Source organism: Pagrus pagrus (genome assembly GCF_965226575.1).
Source record: "Pagrus pagrus genome assembly, chromosome: 12".
In the NCBI taxonomy this organism is placed as follows: domain Eukaryota; kingdom Metazoa; phylum Chordata; class Actinopteri; order Spariformes; family Sparidae; genus Pagrus; species Pagrus pagrus.
Window position 1 is genome coordinate 21,787,110 of NC_140196.1, and position 26,838 is coordinate 21,813,947.

Consider the following 26,838-nt stretch of genomic DNA (forward strand, 5'->3'; position numbering starts at 1 on the left):
CATTTTCAATAAAAGCATCATTATGATTGTGAATCATCATTTTAAAATGTTTATGTCTGTGTAAGAATACTGACGGCTGCTAAGGATTTTGTTAGTCACCTTATTGGCCCACTCATCAGTCTGTTGCTAAGCACAAAAATACTATAAAAGGGAATTTATGAGAATCAAACTGACAACCTATGTTTAATTTTCAATTGTGAAAATTAAGAAACAAAGCAGAGGGGAAAAAGTGTTGGTTCAACACATTTAGATTCCATTTAGAACAGGCCTTTTCCACAACAAGGGACCTTTAATACTTAATATCAATGGAGTGTGAGTACACCTTGATGCCCTGTGGGTCAGAAGGGTATGTGAGGTCTGGATGTGTGTTACTATGCATTCAAAATGTCTTGGAGTTGTAAACACTCCACGTAAATTATTAATAGTCAAATCCAACCACCATTTATTCCTGTCGAGACACACAGCGCGCTCTCTTCCTTTTTGCAATGCAAGACTATACATCTGCATGTGTCGCATATTATATCAGTATGAGCAAATACCCTGCATCTCCGAGTGAGTGTCTTTGCGAGAATGCTGAAGGTGACACAGTAACGACGCTCTTTACTGAGGTTTCTCTCATGCATGTTAAAGCTCAGATGGCTCCATTAAAAGCACGGTACATTTAGTACACATCAGAGATGTAGCATTTCGGTTGGCCTCACTTAAACTAATAGGGTGAAGTGAAGTGATTCATTAGCTGTTTTCATAAAATCTTACTCAGGCCCCAATGGGCTGGGGAATATAACAGCAGTGTTGGTCCACATTCTTGAAAACTAAAATGTCACAACACAAAATTGATTTAACGCAGCACCAGGTAGATTGATCAGCCATTCCTCCTCATAAGCATCGGCTGTAAATGGTATTGGAAAGGGGCGGTGGCTTTCGCAGTATACAATAAACATTAGATTAAGATTTTGAAGACTCATTTAAAAACATGTTGAAGTCATCTACACCAAATGGATATGCAAGATGAATTGCAGCTTTCAGTTGTATGAGGCAATTTAATGAAGCTTCATTTCTGGGGCATTTATGCTGCTATTTCTACCCTGTAATGACATAATGTGGTGTCAAGAGTGTAAGCAGGCCATAGTTCTGGGATGTATACAAAGGTGAGGTTTCTGCTGTGTGGACACAAAAAAGTAAAAGACTTTCGTGGACCACAAGTGCACTCAGTAGAGCACATAACTCCACCAAAGCCCAACATTCCAATATTAAACTTGATAGTCCTGTATCACTCTAAATCTTGAACCACCCATAACTGCTAAACCATAATTCAAACAGAGGGAATCATAATCTTTTTATAGAGATCTGTGATCTATGTTCCTGTGCATGTAAAAGTTCTTGAAAGTTAAAAAGGCTACACAGAAAACACTGCTCCATAAATGCCTCGTCAGCAGTCCCAAGGCTCAGACCTTGGTGAGCAGACCAATCAGAGTATTCTGGATATTCGGGAGGTGGGGCCTGAAAGAGACATGAGCTAAAACAGAGCAAGACAGAGGGGGCATACGGTGCTGCAAAACTTGACAGTATGAGAAAACTGATGTGTTTTTGAGCACTATAGTATGTAACCCAAAATAAAATTATGAACCTGAAAAATGAGCATATGTCTCTTTTTAAATAGAATTCCTGGATCCATCCCTTTGATGGGATCCACATCAATAGCTCTATTCTGAGCTGATATTCTGAACTAATCCTCAATCCAAGTTTCATGGAAATCCATTCAGTAGTTTTTGTGTAATCCTGCTGACAATCCAACCAATCAACCAACCAATAAACAAACAGACACAGGTGAAAACATAACCTCCCTGGTGCAGGTAATTAGTGATCTTAGAGGTGGAAACAACAAAAGCATCCCCTGTATATAATGCAATCTAGTACAATAATCCTACAATAAATAACACCCTGTTTGTTTTGTTTATGTACTTTATTATTGTATTCTCGGCTCAATTTTAAATACATAAACAATGACAAATAATGGAAGCATGATTTGCCACCATTTTGACTGATAGTAAAAAGACAGAAAATGTACTTCAAAGAGCACTGTAAGTAGAGCAGGAAAGCTGCACGTATGCCAGGTGTTCCCAGCAGTCAGGCTGTCTGATAGGGCGAGCAGATGTTCTGCAATGAGTTGGAGCCTCCCGTAAAGATGCTCTGTTTGTCTTCATTCAAACCAAACGGGTGCCATTGGTTTCAATTTTGTAGTCTGGCTCGAGTAAGAGTTTCATATGCTGTGTTTACTCGTGGCCTCCTAGCCGTGGTTACTCTCTTTCTTCTCAGTGTAACATGATGTCTTCCAGATTGGGCGGCGTAAGACAGAAAACACATCCTCAACTTTGACCTTTGAGAAGGAGAGACTGCAGGTGATTTCTAATGAGCTGCCTGTCTAATTCGCTACTCTTTATCTGAGCCGCATCACAACAATAACACTGCAAAACAACCACTCTAAAATCAATGACACTGCAGCACTCTTCATTCCAGCTCCCACCCCACAACCCCCACCCAGCTCCACAGCACCCACCCCCCTTGGCTCGTCGCCACGCCGCCTCCTCCTTCTCTCCTTGTATTTTTCTCTAAGCTCTCCATCGCTCTTCTTCCCCTTTCTCTGGTGATCCCTGTCACAAGGGATTACATCATTTTCCGAGCACGATAGGTACGCAAAAACCAATGAAACACCCCACACTCTGTTGTGTATCAAGTTGTTCCGTGAGTTTATTTTAGTGTGAAGCCTATGTCAGTGACTGTGCGCGCCTGCGTGCATACATATTTGTGTGTGCATGCAAGTGGCCCATGGCTGTGCATTTAAAACATATCTATCTCTAGGCGGAGCTTAGCTGCTGAGCTTTGATCACAATATTTCCCCCGAAGCACATGAGGTCAGGGGTAACCCAGAGAAACCATCTGCCAGCGAATATTTCCCACATTTCCTAGCATCACGCTTCACACTTTCAAGAAAACTTCTGCAGAAGTACTGAGCAACAACTGTGGTGTTAACACATGCAGTCAGGATGAATCTTGAATAAGCATTAATTTCTTATATAGCCTATGATTTAAATATAAGCTTTCTAAATTAAAACAGGCCTGACCTTTCCTGATATGAGATCTGCCTTTTCCTTAAAGGGACTGCAGAAAATCTATTAAAAGCTTCATATTACACTGTGATTTAAAGTTAAAAATGATGGGAAAAGTAATTTCATTCCAAATTCAAAACCACGTTCTGGCCTCAGCATTTGGGAGTATTCGGCAAATTGGGTTTTTGCACATTCATACTTATATCAAAATCATCAAAACTCTGCTGGTTTTTCAAAGCTTTACAAAAGACTGATCGCATCGTTTTTATTCCCTGAGGATCCTACACAACCCATTTCATGTGTGCATTAATATACATGTATGACTGAACATTTCAAAGAAAACTCAGACATGAAATGGTGCCTGCTGGTTTAAAATACTAAATTTAGAAGAGTGTCTTGCTGGAAAAAACTCTGCTGCTGCTCTACTAAAAAGCTCTGAACACAGACAGTAGGATATGTTCGTCTGTTTTGTTATATTCCACCACTCATTACGTTACATTTTTCTACAGACGGTTCTACACTGAGCAGAGTGTCTGTAGTCTAGACCTTTGACACATTTGATCAGCTTATGTAAAAGCGCCCCTTCCACTAATTGGAAGGCTGCCTCTGTACGGACATAATTTCATCGTACCTCGCTGGCTTCTCGCACTTAAAGACCTACAGCTGAGTAAATTAGTCCAATTCCGATTTCTATTTCCTATCATTGTTCAGGTAATGCAATGTTTGACACTATTACATCTCCATTAAACCTAGGTTTAGCTCATAAAGGCTGCATTTGTGCAGAAACTGCATCACAAATCACACATCGACGGGGAAGAGATGCTACGAAACAAATAAAGAGTGACTAAATGTAATGAGTATTTAAATGTACATTTCCAGTAAGTCTTTACAATCACAGAGGAATGGGAAGCACCAGAAGTACCCGGGGTGATCATTCCAGTCTACGTGGTTTAATCGGGTTTTCCATGAAATTAGAAAGAAGTTGTGTCAAACAATGAACTATTCTGTCCTGCATGGTCAGTATTATCTCTTATTGACACAGTATGTTCATGATATTTACTGTTAAGAATGTTAAATTTAAATTCCTCATTTCACTGAATTAACCACTAAATATTATGTGTCTTTAGGTATTGGTAGAACTCAACTGATTTTCATTAGAACTGTAAACTGATAACTTGATATGAGAATTTTGTAAGCGTAATGGTGCCAAAGCAGGTAGTCGATGTAGAAATTTCTAAAAAAAAAAATAGGAAAAAATATTTTGATAGTTTCATCATAACAGCGATAGCAATAGTAATTTTACAAGAAGAATGTCAAATATTTGAGGTCTCCAGCTTCCAGAAAGTAATGTTTTGCTGCTTTTCACTGTTTTGTATCACAAGGTACATTTCAACCCACCTGTCTTTATGCTTATTCTCAATTTGTGCATTAAAAAAAACTGAACATAACATTGCAAAGACGTTCGTTTGCTCAGCTGTGGAAGACGAGTTGAATTGAAACAGACTTTATGAATGAATCATAACATCATTTCTTACTTAAGCTTTAACTCCACAGAAGAGACTAACATTTGCTGTGCATGAAAACATCAGATCTGTGTGGAGCCATGATGAGACTGTAAGGGTCTCTCAAATTAATACATGACACAAGCAAATACGTCATATTTCCATCATTTGACCATTTACTGCAACAAATGGAAATACAGTTATGCTTGGCACAGATGGCTCAGCTCTTAAGGCACTCCCTGAACTGACCAAGCAGCATGCTAAGCCAAAACAGGGCTTACACATTGCAGAAAACTCTCCAAGGTATATAGGAGTGAGCCCTAAGCAACACAATGAATGCTGTTTTTTAACCTTGAGCCCTGATAGGACCCTTACTAAAAAGGTGGAGGCTAGGATGTTGGCAAAAGCTTACAAGCAGGTGTGAGACCGATTGATAACAGTAGTCCAGTCGACACGCTGTCATCTGATTACGGCTGGGCGTATAGTTTCCGTGTCCTGCATTAACCAACACAAAGCTTCATCTTTTGAGTTTTGACCTGCACTCTATTACTCACATCATCTCATTGTGTCGTCATCTGCAACAGATGAATGGCACCCAGCTGGAGGATTAGCACCACCAACTGTTACTTAACAGTTGGTGGTGCATTAATTTGAAATTTCTTTTGTCAATTTTCTGGAAAGGTGGTTAATATTTGCAGTAGATTTGATGGAAATATGGCTATTGAAATTAAAATATTTTGAGGGTGTGAGAGTGTTGGTTGGACAAAGCATTTTCACAGACTAAATGATTAACCAGTTGCACAAGACAGTAATTATAATTGATCAATTGCAAATATAAATAACTGGTAGTTATAATAGTATTGAATAAAACTAAAAGAATTATTGAATCTCCCAGCCCTAACTGTAACTGCAGCTGGTTGTTTACTGTTTAATCCCCTCTGTCTTTATACCTTCATGACCCTTTGGAAGAAATGCATTGGCCACAGAACATTTCTGGCAAGGCACAATGGGTTTTACAGATGAGATGATGGTAGAGACATGCAGACAGGTGGAATGATTTCAAGGCAGTGACAGCTTTCATGCAAAGCTTGAACATTGTGATGGTGGCAATGTAATGAGTCACTGCATAGAAGAGGAGCAAGAGCAGGCCTTTGTTGCTACTTCTGTGAGTGGAGGTGACGCTCATAATTCATCCAGCTACACTGAATCATCAATAAAAAGAAAGAGACTGGGGGCTTTGGTTGCTGTGTCACAGCCATTTGCTCATCATTTCCATTCTCTACCACACTCGCTGCTGACGCTCTCCGTTACCCTGGCTGGACTTCAGAGTGGCATAATGTCCTGTGTAGGTCTGTGATGATGAGTGTGTGTACTCATCCACAAACGGATAAATCAAAATAAAGTGAGACTCGCAGCCGCACTCGACCAATCCCAGCATCCCTCGAGCTGTCAGAAAAGATTCAGTGGCATGCCTGTTGAGTCACATGAAGTGGCATTTTTCATGGAAATGAGTCACAAGTTGCAAAGGGCCACAGTTCTTGCGATGTGTGCCAGCATCCTCCCTTGTGGGTCTGTTTTTTTTCTGACAGTGATTCTGGATGAAAGGCACTGTCTGCCTGGGTGCCTCTGGCCCCAAGGCCTGGGTTCGCAGAGCAGGCAGCCTCTCTCAAACATCCAGCATGTGTCTTATCGATTTTCAAGCCAACCTGGGTTCATTTCACTGCCACTGCTGAATCACTGTGACAAAAATTTTAGCCACGAGTAGCAGCATCGAATGTAACATTTCCATGGTTTAGTTTGGTTGGATTTCCAGCTTAGTTCTTAACTCATCGAAGTAACATTTTGCCAGATGCGTACAGCGCCTCTGTTCATTTTTTATATATTTACAACTGTCAGCTGTTGTGAATATTTGAATGAATTCACTGCTCTATGTCTGCAACCTCTATTTTTTACTTGACATTTACTGTTGTGTTTTAAACGCACAGTGTGCAATTTCTGCACAAGGGGTTAGGCACTTTTGCAGTGTTTTTTTTAATATGGAGGCACCAGGGAGGGCAATCACCTGCCCCTACGCTTGGGTCCACCAGTGCATATGATGCATCATCTGTTGTTTACCTGGAAGTTGTAGCAACAGGTGCCCAAATGGAATAAAATCCTGGATTTCTCTGGGTTTGACCATTGTTAGAAATCTTAGGGATGATTTAAATACACAACTTAATAAAACATAGGAAAGTTTAAACTTTAAAACAAAACGATTCAAGTGAAGGTACTAAGAAGTTGAATCAAAATCAGTTAAAGTTTAAGGCAAGAATCCAGCGTTAAAGTCACATAGATTATTCAGTTGAAAGCCCTGTGGTGCACAGACTACAGTTTTTGCTGTTGTTTTATACCATAGCAGTATTTCAATGATTCAAATAAACTAAAACAGCCTTTTTCATGAAGAGAGACACACTGCTCAGAGTCCCCTAGAGAAATATCTACTTTTTTTCTTTGAAATGAACAGATAATTTCTTAGAAGTGTAATGTTGAAAATGATGAGAGTGGGGAATAAATAAATGACCAATGAGGGCAAGAGGCTGTGGCTGAGTGATGTTTTATACCCCCACATTAATCCCCCCCTCCCCCCCTCTCTCTGGCTCATTCTCTCTCTCTCTCAGCATCTTTGCTTAGCGACACGCAGTAATCTGAGATAATAGCTCAATTGCAGACTTCTTAATGATCACTTTGGCAAGCTGGCTTTGAAACATGCAGACACAGGGCAGTAGGCCAGTAGGGCCAGCGACCAATCCAACAGACATGAACATAGCTGCACACACAAACACACATGTGGATAGGGACTAGACTTAGACTGTATCAGAGCAATGGCCTCTGAGAGTTTTTTAGGCATCTGATGCCAACAGAAGCACTGAGCACTAAATGCATCATGGGAGAAAATGTTTCGTCACTGTCTAGTGGTCAGACAGAAAGCTGGTTTAAAACCTCATTAATACTTTATTAACTACTGGACATGAATATCATTACTTACTGCATGTAATTCTTAATGGTTAAAGGTTAAAAGAATTTCTGCATGTTTGTATTCAGTGCCTATGTGTGCTGTGTATCTTGTTTAAAGGTAAACTTAAATTAAAATTAATTTCTGCTAATAAATCGTAATTATGTAGTTTGAGTTGAGCATTTAATTGGTCGGAAAGTGGAAGCTAGTTAGCCTAGCCTGATGGCTTCCACTTTATGAGTTTAAAAATACAAACATTAAAGCACAATGGGTAACTCCATATACACAAACTGACATTATGTGTTAACTTGTGAGGCAGCTGAATTTACAAGATCATGTGATCATGTGTTGTGAATCCATCTTGCTAAGCTTCAAGCTATGTGCTTGTGGACAAATCTGAGGGGGCCGGACCAGTCACTGTCCTATGAGGAACTACTGGCTGTTAAGGACATGGTTTAGGTGTGACAACCAGCAAGAGAGGAGATTGTTTGTTTGAAAACAACAATGGTTGCTCCTCTAGAAGTTAGCGTAGATGGTGTGATAGCATCAGAACTGTGGAGTATATTTCCTTAGACAATATTTCCCATAAGACAAGCAAAGAACAGCATTAGGGCTGCAGTGGAACAAGAAGACGTTAGATGTAGAGCTGCAGGTAGCAGGATGCACACCTCCAACTTCTCATTGAGGTAACCAACGCCTTTTCCCTCATTAACATTATCAGGTTCCCGGTTAGCATTGGGTTTAACACTTTTGTTGCTGTGCTGCTCCACAAAGTACATGCCTTCAGCAACAACAGCTTGATTTTATCCTTGTGTCTTTTTGGCAGGCTAGGGCCAGGTAAGTTCAAATAATATTCACCAAAAAAACTGATTCAAGAGTTCAACACAAAAAAGAAAAGAATGAAAGACCCTTCAGCAATTCAGCAATAAACTACTAAGATAGAAATTCAGTTCCAAGTTTCTCAAATCTGTGCAGAGTAAACTCTCTTCCCAAACAAATCAATAGAGGACCTCTGAAGCTTCGAGGTTGTTTCCACAGATATGTCTAATAATAGTTTTATTGTCTTTTGTGTGCAATAGCTGCAGTATCATTATACTTTACATTTATTTATATATAAAAAGAGAGGAGAAGTGCTTGATATTCTCATCAGGAACTCAGACTTTGAGAGCTACTTGCTCATGAATGAAAAAAGATCAAAGGTACACATAATAATGTAGGGTCAGTTTGACTTTGACAATGCATTAATTCAACAAGTTTTTCCATAGAAAAGTTTGCTTTATCCGGGCTATTAAAAATTGGTGCATTAATTAAGGCTCTATCATGATTATGTGAACTGCAATGGGGAGAGTTAACAAGACATAAATTGACCACAGACCCAGTGGAAAACAAGCCTCATTGCGTGGAGAGATAAAGGCATAATCCCTTTCACACTGTGTACAGTTGTCAACAGAAGTGGAGATTACGGAGAGAATTTGATAGGAACACAAACAACGTCGCCGACTCACCCTGCAGGTCAGAATTATTTCTTTCCCCACTTTCTATCACTTCAACTCCACTTCTTCTTCTTAACCCACTCTCTTTGTTTTTCCACATCATCAACAACCACTCACTTTCCCCGCTGTCAAACCATCTCTTCACACAACACAGACAAGCAGAGGCAAAGACTGTGGGGGGAAATGCACGCTCGCAAACCAAGACGTGTTTTCAACACTGATAAATCAAAAACACAACAAGAAGATGGGTCTCTTCCTCTTCCTGAGAAATCAGAACATCGCGTGTCACTATATTATTCTTCTGCACTTACAGATCTCAGCAGGCGGCCAAACTTACATAAAATTACCTCACATTTTAGAAAATACTGCTGTCAACTAGCCTGGCTGGGTCGTGTCCACACAGCCAGGAGAAGAAGAACTTTTTGAAGAGAAGAGAAGAGAAGAGAAGAGAAGAGAAGGCTGATACAGACATAGTAGCTATAATGTAAATGCTACTGGGGCTAAATCAGGTCCCAATAGGTATGTTTGAACAGAAAAATGCAGGTCACACAGGTCAAGTGGGCTTTATAGAAGACTAGAAGAGATTTCTGACAACAAAGCAACAGATAAGCAAGAATCCAAATCCCATAATGTGAGGCCCACTTGCTTTCAGGTACCATTGAAAGGCTTGATTCTCTATTTTCTGTCATTGTACCTGAGGCATTTTAAAGCAACAAATGGCAGCATTTAAGTTAAAGTCAGCGAGCGATCGTGACTATTGTCAAGAGATGAGAAAGCACTCAGACAGGCTATGGTGTGTTTCAGTAAACATGACATGGTCGTGCCGACTGAAAGGCAGCGAGGGGCGGCTGCGGCTAAGGAGTTAGAGCGGGTTATCCGTGCATCGGAAGGTCGGTGGTTTGATACCTTGTGTTTGGGCAAGTTACTGAACCCCGAATTGGTCCTGATGGTTGTTCCATTGGTGTGAGCATAGAAATTTCATGAGGCGCTTTGGTTAAAGAGTGCTGCATGGCTCCTGATGAGAAGGTCACTGCCTTGCCTGGCTGCCTCTGCCATCAGTGTGTGAATGTGTGTTTGGATGTGTGAATGTGGCATGTGTACTTAAAACTTTGAGCAGTTAGAAGACCAGAAAAGCAATATGTTTAAGTGCAAGTCCATCCATTCCATGGCCTCACAGCTAGAAGCTCTAAAGAAAAGCAACACTATGATTTGAGGGGGAAAAAAAGGTCTCACAGTCAGGGCTCGAAATTAGCTTTTTTCCTCAGTGTCCCACAACTGTCCCGAATTCTACTTTGTATTGTCCCGGATATAACCAACAGTGTCCCAAATTTAAATTATTGTTGTCGCCCCCCAAATTATGCAGAATACATATAATTTGATCCTTTTTTGTCACTTAACCATCACACTTAACCATCACACCACCATTTATATGGTCCACCATATAAGTTTAAAATACTTATTTTATTAAACATATGTATATCAGTCTGATCTGTTGCCTCTCCTAGACTAGAAGGGAAAGGAGTTGTTTTAAGACATGTTTTCTATTCTTTCTCAATATCCAGACTAATTTATCATTATGTCAACATTAAAGAATTCTGATAGTTTTTTTTTTTTAATTCAATATGTTATGGCTGTATGGTCTCTGTGTTCCATAATACAGTTTAATAAATGTATCTTTTTTCAGTTGTAATTACAAGTTATTATTACAAGTCAGTAGTACTATAGGAACATCATTTTATCTTCTGTTATCATTTATGAATGTCAATCATCTTGCTCTCACTCATTCACCCACCCCACCAGATCTCACACTTCACATTTACTCTGCTTACTCCTGCCCTCCTACACAACACTCCTCTCTGTCTTGATGTGTCACTCTCTCACATACACCTCAAGACCCAAAAACACAACACATTGTTCAGGTGCTCCCTGTAACCTATGAGTTACTAGCCCTTTTCACACAGAGACGCCGCATTATCGGTTTCTCCGCCGCTGGCTGTTCACACAGAGCCGAGCAGCTCCGGCGCAAGAGACGAACCAGAGTATAATTCACACAGAAAGCCGGCGATGATGACGGTACACATCATCATCATGACGTGTATGATGACGTGTGTGTTTTTTTCAAGGTGTTTCCCGGTGTCCTCCTATATCTAAACATGTACCCGCTGGCTGTTTATAATCATATGGATGCTGTTATAATGTGCTGTGATTGAGATCCTGACCCACCAAACATCCTGGAAAGTGACAAAGTTACATTTTTCGTACAAAATACATAATCGCCATCAGTAAACAGGACGCTGTCTGACTATTTCACTCGCGGGGAGGGAGGCTGTTTTCTCGGGGGAAAGTTCACTGAAGTCTCGGTCAGGACGGCTGACCGCCGCGGAGGTGTTTTTTCTTGTCTCACACAGAGTCGTTGAACATGGGTCGGCATGTTCTCTGACCACTTTGCCACCACTTCTCAACTGCCTGCTCTCCATTATAGTCCTCAACCTCAGGGAAATGCAAAGATATACGGAGGAGGGAATTGAGCATTTTGTTTGAGTGAGCGTTAGCTATCGCTGAGCACTAGCTAACATTGACAGTTAAGACAACTAACTTACCACAGGGGAGGACGATGAATCATGACCAGGACTTGGGATGTCCTCGTTTCGGGAGTCGGCAGTATTGGGGCTTGCATCAGGGGGCTGTTTATTCAACCACCTGTCGTTAATGATGGTCTATCGCTCTGGCTCTATGAATGCTGCATTGGCGCGAGTCAAGCAGCAGCCAGCAGCAGAGTGGATGACGTAAATGCATTTGCACGAACAGGCTAACTGCCTATCGTGAGCTGCCGCGAGAACGTAAGCCTTCTATAGTTTCGCCGCTCACACTTTTTTATTAAATTATTCAAACGACAAAGTAACGTCTAGATACTCATATTTAATGACTTTGCAAACAACACCCATTTCGAAGTTTAGTTGACATTTTTTTTTCACTGTCCCGTCATTGTCCCGGACCAAATATATTTGTGTCCCAGTAGGAATTTTTATGGTCCCCGGGACATCGGGACATCGTTAATTTCGAGCCCTGCTCACAGTGCAAGAAAGAATAGAAAATCAGATAAAAGGTACCTGCACACTGGATTTACACTTGTGGCTTTACTCTTTCTTCAACTAGTGTCAGATGTAAGTTGAGCAAAAAGCAGCTGCGGTCTGAACACTGTTGAATGAAGCATTAAATAAGCATTAACCGAGGGAACAGGGATACTATTTGCATTTCTAAGATATTGTGAGTTGGCAGGGCTTTGGTTCTAACACTGCAGCAGAGGAGGCTGCATCCACTGAAAGGCTTTTGGACTAAAGAAATTAACAATGACTACAGGAGGTGTGGAGGAGCGCCAGCAGTTTCAAAAGCGAATTCTGCCTCTGAAGGAGTTGTGCGGATTTATTAGGTAAAATAACACAAAGCGAGGAGGCTCTGCTGACTCGGCATCACAGAGGAAAACAAAAGAACACTTTGAGCTCGACGTGGCGAATTGCCTCCCCGCAGGTATGGATGTTAAATTCATGAACACGGATGAAATAGATTGTTATCATATCCAGGGATGAAGAGGAGAGTCAAGCGGACAGGCTGAACTTTTGAAGGTAACACTGATAGATGCGAGCTGGCTGATATGCCGCTATAATCAGGATGAGGATTAAACAGCGGCTCCATGTCAGAGTTGGCACAAATCTGACTCTGTGAATTCAAGGCGGAATTCTTTGTCGCCTCAGCTGCTGTTGACTCCAGACGAGGCGACAGGGAGGGTGGCTCTGCATCTCATCCTCCCCACAAATGTTATGCAACCAGTAAACAAAACTGAGAGTTTCTATTCCCTTTCAACTTTCCAATCATTTGTCAGAAAAAGTAGGGAGTTCATTGGTATGCATTCATGCCTGTTATGCATGTATTTATGCTTACATGCGTTTGGTCCACACTTGTGTCCATGCATACTCATGAGTGCAATTATGCATGTATGAATGTATGGGTGCATGCAGCGGGTGACTGGTCAGTGGGGAATAGCGTTTGGATGATGGGGGATGGTGATGGTGATGGGAGTGCTGTCTGGGGGTGGACTGGTGGGGGATGGGGTTAAAGGGAACAGGGTGGAGGATGGAGGAGGATCGTGGTGCATAAATGGTGTGATACTGGTACGAGCAATACCAGCGTTTTACACCTGCTCGGAGTGGTTCAGCAACAAGCGCCCGGTCAGGTTGGAAATAAGGTGACACTGGCGTGACAAATAAGCAGCTGCGGCAAAGGTTTCTTCCTGTCAGCATATTTCATAAGCATGGTCTGTTGCACACATTCAGTCACTGGATGCCTGGGCTTGGCATTGTGTTGCAAAATAATGCATTGTGAATAAAAAGTGAAACCATCCGTTCAGCCTCTCAGAAACTTAATTCAAAAATGCAACCACTTCATAGTCAACAAGAAACTAACTGTGTAATTCCTGCACGGGATTTGCTGTGTGTACAAGCCTAAATCCTCACCGCACTCTCCCCCTGTGCGGCATATGTTGTACAGGTTTACACTTGACTGCACTACGCTGCCTGTCCCTATGTTTTTTATCCTCCTCAGATGGAGAGACAGAAAAAGGAGTTTACAGAGGCGACCCATGAGAATGATTTTAATAGTAACACATTAATTAAATATTGCCCGAGTTGCAGCCAGAGAGCCTCTCCTCCAAATCAAACAGGATAAAACTTGAACTAATATCCCGAGCCAGAGTCTAACTCTGCTGCGAAGGCAATGCAGCCTCACCCGCCTGCCCACGCAGATACAGCCAGACACACGCAGGAGAGGAAATGGAAACACAGTGAAGGCCACTCTCTAATATAATGGCAAGTAATGCTGGACTGTCATAATCATCAAATGGTGGCTTGACAGTAGTGGGCGTTCAGGAGGAGTGTTTCCACTCAGAGCCTAAATGTGTCAGAAGCTCAGCCTGAGGTAATAAAACCCTCACTGACAATTTCCTCTTTCATTCATAAAAGAAATACTGATGAAATAAAGCCTGACACAGTAATGATTTCCTCCAAACATCACGGGTTTGTGTGTGTGTGTGTAAAGCGGTGACACATGAATGTTTCAGCAGCAAAGATGCTCCCAATGACCGGCTTTCTTTGGCACGCCTGAGGACTCATCCTGCTGGCCTCAGAGAGACGGGGTAACAATGGCAACACCTCCACACTAGCGCACAGAGCAGCCGTGACGTGGTTGTATACAACAGGTATGCGTGCGTGGGAGAGAAAACACAGACGGAGAGAGTTACGAGGAGAAACAGAGAGCCTGTATATGTGCATGCATGTGCGGGGAGGTGCAGGAATTCCTCCCGAGCCACAATTAACCCAGACACAAAAGAACATAGCTGCACGGCAAACATGCAGGGCTTGGATTCAGCTTTGGCACAACTTCACTGGTTTCAGCGCAAGCATTCTTCCAGAATATAGGCCACTGGCTCGCAGTCAGAAAGGAAACTGGAATTCTATTATTTCCGCACAGAACAACACATCCGAGATACCTGTCAGAGCTCTGTGCACCAGACCGATGCACCACGCAATCTGTCTCTCAGCTGGACAGCTTTTTATTTGAAGATGATTGGAAAATGGTTCCACCCAATCAACCCTTGTTTTTTCTTTCTTTTAGAACGTGCTTGTTGAGCTTGCTATATTTAGGTGTAGCAGGGATGAAATCACCTGCACACACTCTGGCCCTGGGGCACACACGCACACACACACACATATATATATATAAAAATATATGCCTAATCCCCAGTCAGAACATGATTTTATTTGTGCCTCTTTGTAAACTCTGGAAGCTTTTACCTCTCCGTAAAAATGAAGGCACTAAAATGCTAATAGAATAGCAAATCCACCATAAAAATAATAAGAAGTTATGAGAGGACAGAGACCTAAGGGAGATATGCGCGCATTTTCCACTGCAGCTCATTAAGACAGAGGAGCTTCTATACACATTCCAGTCAGGAACAGGCCATTAAATCAAGCTCTAATAGACAGCTGATCGAGCAGTTGCAGGTATTGTCTCTTGATAATATCAATAATATAAATCTAATTAGTTTCTCAAAGGAGAAGTTCACCCAAAAATGAAATTGGCCATTATCTACTCACACACATGGCAGTGGAAATTCAGGTGAGGTTTTGTAGCTTCACAGCAAAACAGCATTGCAGAATTATCCTTGACAACTGACGGGGATTTGTTTTAAGACGTAAGAAACAACCAAATAACTAACCATAACCATACTGTACAGCTCGTCTGCTGTAATCTAAATTGATTTAAAAGATGTTATTTACACCGCTGACTTGTGGTCAAGCTCGTGGATCCACTCCGTGTGCATTAATGCTTTTAGCTTAGCAGCTACAGCGAAGGTTTCTGCTTTTAAAAAAAGGTGGAAAACGTCTTTTCAAAACAATTTGGGATTTCTGGGCTTCCGGAAACATGGGATTATGCCGGACAAGCTGTATGGAGCCGGTTTACGTTTTCTATCCATTGGGTTTTTTTTACGTTTTAAAACAAGTCCCCATCTACTTCAGCTGTTTAGCAGAATGCTGTTTTGCTGTGAAGCCTCAGTATTATTTTGTGGACGATGAAACCTCACCTGAACTTTCCATCGGCATGTGCGTGAATAACTAATGACAGAATTTTCAATTTTGGATGAACTTATCTCTTGACTTTTGTAGAAAAAACCCCCATCTAAGATAGTAAGAATACAAAAGGTTGATTTCATGGTTTAGTGCACATGTTCACACATTGTTCTGAGTGGGTGGGAAGAAAGGGAAGGGAGGAGTTGTAGTGACCTACTAATTGATGTTTTCACAATTTTGTGCCACTCCTCCAAACACCTTTTCCCTCTTTATCGTGACACTTGCATTACACTTCATTTCACAGCTCACAGCAGCATGCTTGTCTCAAGACTTCCACTGATTTGAACACTTACGACAGTTTTCTTCATCACTGTTGTCCGAGCAGTCGTCATCGTCGTCGCACCTCCAGATGGTCGGTATACACCTTTTGTTGTTGCACTGAAACTGTCCATCCTCACACTCATCCGTTGCTGGAGAGAAATAAAACAAAACAAGAGGGGGGTGAGAGGAGATGAGGGTCCAGATGGATCAGTGTACAGCAGAGGAGCAGTAACCCGCTTGTAGTTCAACTGTCATTTGCAAATGAATGCCTAATTGATATTCAGCGTTCATTCGGGTCAATTGGCGGAGGCGGCTGTGAGCGTCATGGTCTGTGTTTTTCTTTCAGTTATTGGTCGACTTTAACCGAGATGATCAGAAAAGTGTTGTGGGAGCAGCAGCAGCATCAGAGGAGGAGGAGGAGGAGGAGGCCCCGGACATTATTCTCCACAACGTGAGGACAAAGATTGAGAGTGGGCTGACGTTACTCTACTACCTCTGATGCAGTATGGATGAGACACATGACAGACACGGAGAGAGGCTTCTCCCACACTCAGCCCAACAGTCACCACACAGCCGTTAACCGCCTAGCTAACACACGTCCAAATACAATGAGAGGAAAGTCTTTTGTCTCTTTCTCTCTCTTTTTTTTCTAGTACCGGCAGCTCTCACCTCCACAAATATACACACACACATCATATATTTCATTTCACTACCGTCTCACGCGCGAGGGAAGAGAAAAACAAACAGTACTGACCCTCCGAGAAATGAAGGCTGAGGACTACCGAGTGGAAAAGTAGCAGCGTCCTTATATCCGTCCACATTTCTGAAGCAGGTGATGGAGCTCATTCACATCCACAAAACAAAGCCCGGGAGCCGCTCGTGTTGTAGCGCTGCTGCTGCTGCGACGCTGCTGCCTGGCTCTCCGCCGTGAAACACCCCCGACTCCTCCTCCACCTCCCTCCAACCCCCCTCCGCCTCTCTCACACACACACACACACACACACACACACACACATACACACCCCTCCCTCCGCCTCACTGGCTGCCCGGAGCGTGACGACAGAGCGTGGGGGCGGGGCCAAGAGTAGATGTAATATAATAGAGTAGAGCAGTTTGTTTTCATCTGCTATTCTGTTTAAAGACTGAGAATCTGGCCTTAACACTGGAGTCATTCAGGAGGGGGATACAGTAGTTGATAGTCGATTGTTAAGCATCATTCCCAGATGGTCAACGCTTCTTCGGGACCTGATCAGGACCTGATTTGGTATTTGATTTCAATTGGTATTTAACGATTTGCTTTTTCCTTTTTTTCTTTTTTAGCTTGGATTGATTCCAGCCCCCCCACGCCCTGCAGATACAGATGATGGATGGATGGATGGATGGATGGATGGCTCAACGATCTACTATCTTGCTACAGAAAGTTACATAGTGTTGCTTTAAAAATACCTAAATAATAATTTAAGTATTGATTCAATAGTGAATATTTCTTGGTATAAAACTCCCCCGCTTTGTGAGGTCTCTCCGTCTCCTTTAATTCGCTAATTGAAATTACATTTTTGTATATTAATATTTTGAATTGTAACATTTTTCTATATTACACCATATTTGGTGATTGCAAAGCTGATATCATACATAGTCACATAACAGAGTGCTGCAGTAATGACATACTTTTGCATACTAACCCGGAAGTTAGCACCGCCCTGGTTGCCTCGACAAAAAGCCTCTGGGATTTGTCAATTGGATCCTGGATTAATGCAGACACAACACAATTTCATGATACTTACACATTTTGTTCAGAAAGATAATTTCCACAATTGAACACTACTTTTCAGATTTTTTTAAGTGCAAATGCAACTCAAACATTTTAAATAGAACTATTTTTTAATAGTGAACCCAAAGATGGGTCACTATAGTTCACTGAAGATCTTTTATAATGGTGGCCAATGGGTCAAATGCCTTTGTGCCAAAGAAAAAGATTTTGCTGCAAAACTTCCAGTGGTAAAAATGTCAAAATTGGAGTGGTGCTAGTACCCGGGTCAATAATACAGTCATACTATAAACAAACTACATCCTGGTCACATGACTTCAATGTTACCTTCAATAAGCTTCTGACTATACTAAACTATACACACGTTACTATAAACATATCAATCTACAAGTCCATCCGAAAAGACAGAGTAGATTAGTGTTTAATGTCACCGACCACTTCTGTCGTCTCATTCAGCCACTTTTTAGCAACCACCTTTTCTGAGGCATGTTAGTACTTCATAATTCACATGTGGGGTATTTTACTGAAGTATTTGGACATTGTAAAACAAACAACACTTGCATTAACCACAGATCTTATTTCAGCTATCTAACTGAAAACCGTTCAAAAAACCCATTCACTTTAAGACAAAAGTGCACAAAGGCTCATTTATTTCCAGGTATTCTAGGGTTCATTTCTGCTGCAACCTATACACAAAAGAGGTAACCAGTAATGTCTGGATCTATTAAAGGCCCTTCAGACACACAAAGTTGTTTTCAATTACACTGCTGATTAGAACTCTAGTCAGGTTTAAGTTGGGAATCACATCATGTCACCAATCTAAGGCATCTAAGGTGTAATTTGTCCCACCAGTTGCAACAAAGCTAACAGGAAAGAGAGGGAGCTGTGGATAAAGCAGTTTGTAAACCCCACACAGTCTTAAGGCCTTTCACAGCAGATACTTTGTCTTGTCTCAGTAAGAATAATCGAGCTGTTTCTGATGACGTTAACAATGACTCTGTTCTGCGACAGTGAGCTAACATGCACACAGACTCTGACACAGAAGCAGCTAACTGGAACTCAGCTATCATTAATTTCATTGTTTACACCTGTGTCATATCATGACATGTAAATATGTCTGCAGGGAATATACCTGGTTGGCTGGACTGTGGGTTTGCAGGGACTTTAGCATATAAACTATTTCAAATGTACTTGGCACAACCTCTAATGATGGTGAACAACTTGCTGTCATCTCTAACTGAAAAAATCTGAAAAAATAACTATTTTTTTTCAGATCCTTTCATCCTATAGCAACATGTGCAGCTTTTTTTAACCACAGCTATGGACTAAATATTAGTCCATAGCTAGTCCATAGCTGTGGCCAGGTGTTTACTGGCAACCATCAGCTTGCCAGTAAACACCTGTTTGGTGTAATTCAAGCCAGTGTTCTCTTTGTTGAGCTCATATATTCAGTGTAATATTAATTATTTTCATTGCTTTAAACAAACAATTCAAACATAATCCTCTTTTTACACTTTAGTTGGATTTTTGATGGTTAGAATGAGTGATTTGTGGATGTTTTTACTGCCTACACTGCACTAGCTAGCTTGTAGCTTGTGTTTTTAAAAAATTACTGTTAACTAGCTTTTTAGTCAGTGTTGTGTGAATACTTGTCTCCCATTAAGCCCCCCAATACCCATGCAAACATGACTGGAAAAGTCCTTTAATATTTATATTGTGCTGTGAACATGCAATAATCCTGTGGCAGGGCAGGATAGTCCTGGAGCAAACCAGCTAAAGTTAGCTAACAACAGTGTACCACCGGGAACAGCTTGACGTTCCGAAACCCCTCCATTCCGACACACCCCACTCCGACACACTGCTGTTCCGATATTCAACATCAAACATCTGCCTTTGGTTTTATACCAGTGAATATGCAATATTCTGTTGGCAGGAATGCAAACTAGTCCAACATTGTACCTCTAAGGTTAGCTGGAACACATCAGTTGTCGGCTATAGTGCTAAATACTCTCATTATTTTGTAACTCACCATTACAAAGGAAAAACTTCCAGAGCCTTTTAGCCCTTTTTGAAAAGACAGAACCAACAAGTCATGTTGTCTTCTGGTGCAGCTGCCAGTTTGAACAAAATAAGTAATCAAACACATGCATTTTAATGCAGAATTTATCGAGAGAACCCATTGTCTTTTTTATTGACTGTTTTAAAAAGACTGATCAAGAAACTACCCTCACATTTATACGTTCGTGTATGAGAGTGAGAAAAAGAGAGAGGGGGCCTTGGGATGTCCATGTCACACCCACTGAGCAAGTGAAATCAATTTTACAGCATGACATACCTGTAATAGTGGGACAGCAGTGGGGACTAGCAGGACCAGACAGGAGGGGATCAGGAGGTCAAGCAATTTTGTGTCCCTGTGGTGTTTTTGTGTTCAATTTGCGGGGAGTAGCCTAATTTAAAAAACCCAGCTAGCTTGAAGCCCACTCGAGACTGTGTCAGTGGATCTTCACAATCCTTCAAAAATGTAGAAAAGATAGAGAAAGTATGTCTGATTGAGAGCAGGTAAAAGATGTGCAGCATCTACACAAGTCTTTGTACAGCACCATATCCTGTTCAACAACCCCATTATTAATACACCCCCCTTCTTGCAATAATGTGATATGATCCTCATCTATATGCAAATTATGCAAGTGCTAAGGTGAACCGCGGGCTATACGGTTTCTCAGAGGCAGCGGCACCAGGAAAAGGCCCCCTGTACCTCTTTCATTAACCAAACTGCAGCGTTATTGCTCTTATTAAACACAATGAGGTAATACTCGGCGGCAGATAAAAGTGCATCAGTAGTATTTACAAGGTCTGGTGGCTCTGAGCCAGAGCAAACGAGGCTGTCTTTCAAAACTAGGCCACGACCATCGCTGACAGCATAATCAGTCATTTTGATGGAGATAAGCTGAAGGATGACTTAATCCTCCACCCAACCTCAACATATAGTTAATACACGAGCAGAAACTGGCACACATATGCACATGTTTGCACACTCAATTGTATTCACAGCCAATAAAAGTCAGGGCACCGAGGAGAAAATCATGATAGTTGGACTTGTTGTCATGGTTTCACGGTAAGCATCCAATGGGAAATGAGGCGGCAGGAGCAGACTGAAAGTGGTTGTTGAACAGGTGCTCAAATCTGTTTGAGGAATTATTGTCTGAAAATGAGCATGTTAGCATGATCAGCCAATGTGATACGAGCTCGTTCCAGACCTGCCCGTAACAAATCCAGATTCTGAGCTGTGACCAGAGCATTTAGCTGCACAGGAAAATATCCCAACACAGCACAACAGCTGCCTAATTTTGTGAAAAATTCCACACTCCTTCAAGATTTAATCACAATACTGCTGGTTGTCAGGGACTTGGGAATCACAAAGTAATGAGTTTTTCATTTCTATGATCTCTGCCATGCAATATGCTTATTATATAACATGAACAGACCAGCTGCTCATAGACATAGCTCACATGCTGTAGGTTCTGTACTTTGAAAGATAATTATAACATGTTAAGTGCAGTATGTCTTCTCATTCGTGCCCATCTGGCTCACTCAAGTAAATATTAAAGCCATGCACGTTGACGTTGCGCAAGAAGTGTTTGTTGGTTTAGTTGCAAATCTGATTCTCACCCATCTGAGATAACGGGAACTAAATTGAATTTACAGTCAATTTGCTGTGAGGAGTGAGTCATGACTAAATGAAAATGCTTTTAGCACACTGAGGATTAAGTAGGAGGCAGGGTATATCTGAGAGACGACGAGAGAGAGATCTTCAATCAACTGAAATATGAAAAAAATACTAGAGAGCAGTTTTGGCACACCTAACACAGGCCATGGTGCTTTCCCTGCTCCGGCTTCAGTTCTCCCGTGACCAAAAGCAAAGTTGTTAACACCCTTTACACTCTAAAGACATTCAAGAATAGAGAAAACAACCTACATGTATACCTTCATTTTAAAGGTGCATTGTGGAATCAATTGGCTGAAATTGAATATAATATTCGCAATGATATTTTCATTATAATCACCTGAAACTAAGAATTGTTGCATTTCCGTCACCTTAGAATGAGACTTCTATATCCACAGAGAGAGTGGGTCCACCATGTTTCTACAGTAGCCCAGAATGGACAAACCAGACGCAGGCTCCAGAGAGGGCCTGTCTTGTGTTTGCATTTTCAGCGTCCGCTGCAGTTTCTCCTATGCACTTGGTCAGAGGAGGTGTTTTCAGTTACACCTAGATGCCACTAAATTCTACACACTGGACCTTTAAGTAAAAATGAAATAACAAGACCAAGACTCTACAACCACACTAGCAGCCTTGTGAGGCTGCGCTTGGACACAGTGGTGTCCACACAGTGTGCAGAAATGGCACTGGAAGAGCACCCTTGAGGGCACTTCACCACATACTGTCCAGTGGAAGGGCACACGAGAGGGCACTTTGAGATATTTTATCCACCGCAGGGGAATCCAAGACGACACCTTCATTGCATTTTTTCGAACATGGGGCCACCAGGGGTCCACCAGTGCCCTCATGCTCTATTTCTAGCAAGAAATATTTGCTATTTCTAATTCCATTTCTATTTGCATGCTAACATAAGCTAATTGGCAATAAACGTCACATTGATATGAATTAGAGATGCACAATATGGTTAAAAGAAATCATATTGCGAAAGAGGGAGTAGAACTGACATTACTGGTGCACTCACTTTTGGTTTTACCTCTAAATAAAGCCGTTTAGATCATTGTTTCTTGTGGCATCCTAACATCTTCTTGCAACCCCTTGCCTCAGGCTGCGTGTTTCCCTTATTAGGCTGTCTCATCACAACACTTTTTGGGGGCCTGAAGAGATACAGTATGTAGTATTTCACAAGCAACACCAGAGCAAAGTTCTGCACAGTCAAAAAAGAAATGAAGGGATGTTATAGAGCAGAATCTTGTATTATTATGTATCCCAGCAATCATCTAACAGCCTTTTAGATTAATCTCACAGCCTTTTTTGGGTACATGTCCCTGAGGTTGGGAACCACTGATTGTATAGAGATGCACAATATGGTAAAAAATCATATTGCAATAAAACTGACAGATATTACGATATGATCAACAATAAGAGGGAATCATTTCTGCAATCAGTTTTCGTTGATGATGTGACATTTGTTTGGGTCTGTGCCAAACAAACATCTGCAGAACAAGACTTGCAGTCGAGGGGATCTCTGCAGCACTGCAGTACTTCATTAAAATGCTGTTTTGTCACACATACAACTTTATCAAACAAACAAAAAAATGCAGCTTCTGCAATATTCCGCATGTAGCATTTGTTTAAGAGGCGATTCTTTGCTGAGTAGAAGTCTGTGTGACATCTATTGCAGAAACTGTCGACTTCCCCACAAACTGATACACTGCAGATGTATACAGTAAAACAGTATGTGTTATTCTGCAGAGTACAGCACATGCCACATCAAATCCTTCATCACTCGAGCTTTTTGACAGGCTGTCTTCAGATCACTGCTGCAACTGAGATGAAGTCACTTCATGACACATCTCTGTCCCTGCCTGAGGGACATCCTGTTAAACTGTGTAGGGGTTCATAATTTGGAAAAAAAAGTTGTAGCGACTTCGTGCTACAGGATTGGTAAGATTTGTCTCTATTCTCCTCGTGCGTCACATGGCCCACTAACATTGGCAGCAGAGCCTTTTCGTTTGTCACAGCAGCCACTCTGGATGATACGCCACATCTTCTTAACATTGTGGATTCAAGAGAGGCTGCCATCAGCCTCACATACAGTCACAGCAATCATGGCAGATCCTTCTGCATGTGAACATCATTTCAGTAAATAGTGAGTCCTGCATCGAGCCATGTTTCTTATTTAATTAACCTTTAGGGGACATTTGTTGAGCATGCAAACTGTTTTTTTCCAGTCGTGCGCTGCTTTACCTTCACACAGCTGCAGGAGCTGGCATCGACAGGCTTCATGGTTCGGTTACAGTGCATCCTCTGGGCCTCTGAGCGCTTTAACAACTAGGTTTTAGTACCTTGCTCAAGAACACCTCAACAGCTGCTGTTGACAGATGAGAGAGCCACATTTGCTCAGCTTCCTCCCACCTTTCACCAGCTGGTTGAGGGGAAACTGGAACAGCGATGCTCTGGTCACAAGCCCTGTTTGTCTAACCCAGTGGTCTGCAACCGTGAGATTAGTTCATCCTCTCTGGTCGATGTTGCACCTGTCGGTGAAATCAGCTGCTGGAGAGTCGGGCCAGAATGAGGAACTGTTCACACAAATCTCTCTGTGGCACATTCTTGGACACCAGTTTGTCAGTAGGCATACTGCTGCAGGTTTGTGGAGGCCGCTGTCTCTGCTCAACAATCCCCCAGCCTCCTAATCTTAACCATGACCAACTATCGATTTTTTGACGCTATAAGCAGAATTTAATCCTTCCTCCACACACCCAACACAGTTATAAACTATAGTAAATATGTAAAAAACTTGTAGGATGTTCTTTTGGATGTTCTTCTTCAATAAATTATGCTGAAAGATGTATTTAAGCTTATTTATTGGTCTTTCAGGATATATTTGTGGTGTGTATAGCAAAATATGATAACATAACACAAAATTACATATGGTAGGTTACTTAAAGGTGCAATTTGTGAGTATTGGCCACCTGCCAAATTCATCCTGAAAAGAAAAAGGGGGCAGCAATAACACCAGAGTAACTGTCAGCAGCTGCTAAGTATAGCTGCCATTAGCTAGTTAGCTCAATTAGCTGTGCATCTAGCGGCCCGGACTGGGAGCTCAGAATACTGGGGAAGTCTTGATGTCTAAACCTCTATCACAGGAGCTTTGGACCAGGACCGCCAAGGCTAGCTGGTTAACAAGCTAATTTAAGTGGATGTCTCTGCAACACAATACATAGACACCCTATGGTCAAAACTGTTATTCCCTCAGAGTCGGTCGATAATTTTAGTTAATTTCTGAATGTTTTCAGCTAAAATTCCTACATATTGCACCTTTAAATAATTCAAAAATAAACAGAGTGCTGTGAGACAGTAGACAAGGGATCCTCTGCCACCTGACGATTGTTTATGCACATTTAATCATGTACTGGAGGCCGACTTCAAGTATAATTTGAAGTAATGTGTGTCATAGTGAAATATTTGCACTTTTTACTCCACTTCATTTGAATAGAGTTATACTCATTTTGCAGATAATAAACACAATATATGATCAGCTCATTAAACATGATGCATTACAAAGATTAAAGTACACAACAGTACAGAAATTAGGTAAAATTAGCTGCACCTCGACTGCACACATGCTGCAAAATAGGTGTATTTTTCAATTTAACTACTTTTGAATGGTAAAACTTAAGAATTAGACATACTTGCAATGATTATTTTTACATTGTGGTAATCTACGGGCTTCTGTTCAAACATGGAGGCTGCTGCCCTCTACAGACTGATCTACAGCAACAACTACACATTTTGCCATGTATAATTGCAATGTTAATGTATTATTAGTGTCAATGGGACAGGTCAAAATGCATTTAAAAAAGAAAGCTTACCAGCCCTATTTAAATGAATGGAGTAAACATCGCTATGCTCAATAGCCTTGTCTTACACTGTCTTCCTAAGCAGTATATTTATGACTGCAGTCTGTTGATGTGGCTCTATAAATTCAGTTTGAAATGAACTCAACTCAACTTTCAACTTTATTTGTCGTTGAAGGGCAGACGTAGATTAAAAAAAAGACAAAAGGACAAATGCCATTACATAAATAACAGCCACCAATGTGATGGTATACAGACCGAAGCGACACTGACCAGGGTCAGCCTCAACATGAAACATTGTCACAATCCACAAAATACAAAATTATCATCATCATCAACATCCCTATAGCGTCTACAAGAAACACCATCACAACTGTCTGCCCCCTGACCTGAATGAAGGAGGAAAATGGCAGTGGGAAATAATGAGTGCCTGTGTGTGTCGACTCTTACAGAGAGAAATCTGAACCAGGAGCCAGAAGGTAGTGACTGAAACTCAGAGTGAAGGGTGAGCAGTGACTGACAGGATGGATTTTGCACTTTTGCAGTACCTGTCTATTGTACAGGTCAGTGAGGCTGCCCTGCTGGACACCTTTGATTTTGGTGCTGAGCCTTCATAATTTTGGAGTGCTCAGTTTTGGCCTTGACACTGTGATTTCCAAGATTAAAGAGAACGTTAAAACAGATTTAATGTAGGATTTATACAACGTAGTCGTGATGGTCCTATCCACATTAAATTGTGCCATATTACAGAGGCAGAAGAGACGTTGCTGGCCTTTTTTGTAGAGCATCAAGACACCTGTAGGATTCCACCACTTCTACTGCTTGCCTCATAATGGTAGTTATCTGAGCAGCAGAGGGCTTGCACCTGAAATCAGTAATTAAATAGTGGCATCATTTAAAGGGGTTTGAGGGTGCACTTGGTAATCAAGGCTATTTTTGAATGAATAGACTTTTTGGACAATAGTGATAGTGAGTGCCGAGCACACGTGGAGTGCACTTCAGACTGAACTGCATATATCATGCCAGAATTAAAGCCGCCTTTCATAATTTATAAAAAGCAGATTGATTTAACCTATATTATGCTCAGGAAGAGCATCATGCGTAATTCATTTCCATATCCGTCCATCCATTCCCTGCATCCATATTTATCAGAGCCTGTTGCACTCTGGAGTCTCTCCCAGAATTCACCCGGGAAATTACAAGGCTATTCTATCACAAGGCTGACAAACAGATAAACAAACACATATTTCCCAGCTGTTCAACAAGATGCATATGTGATAATAAGGTGTCACAGTCATGTCTTGAAATATTGTTGTGTTTAGTTTGATCGCCGGGCTAATTGCTTTAATTAAGACAGCGTTAAAACCAAACACACACTGCGTTCTGTTGCATTCTGAGAACAAGATTCAGATAGTCCCTCAGAAACTCTGTCTTCATGATTATAAAGCACAGAT

At 41.5% G+C, this 26,838-nt stretch overlaps 1 protein-coding gene across 4 annotated transcripts in view; it reads right to left on the minus strand.

Moving 5' to 3' along the window:
• Window positions 1-16,981, minus strand: part of LOC311266659 (low-density lipoprotein receptor-related protein 8-like) — a 96,378-nt gene extending 79,397 nt beyond the window's left edge. For all 4 annotated transcript variants that reach the window (XM_084369129.1, XM_084369127.1, XM_084369128.1 and 1 more), the window contains exons 1-2: window positions 16,793-16,981; window positions 16,071-16,187 (exon numbers count right to left, since the gene is read on the minus strand). In XM_084369129.1, the coding sequence (XP_084225255.1) occupies window positions 16,071-16,187; window positions 16,793-16,859 (184 nt within the window). In that variant the 5' untranslated portion in view covers window positions 16,860-16,981. The remainder of the gene's footprint in view (window positions 1-16,070; window positions 16,188-16,792) is intronic.
• Between the last annotated feature and the right edge of the window lie 9,857 nt (window positions 16,982-26,838).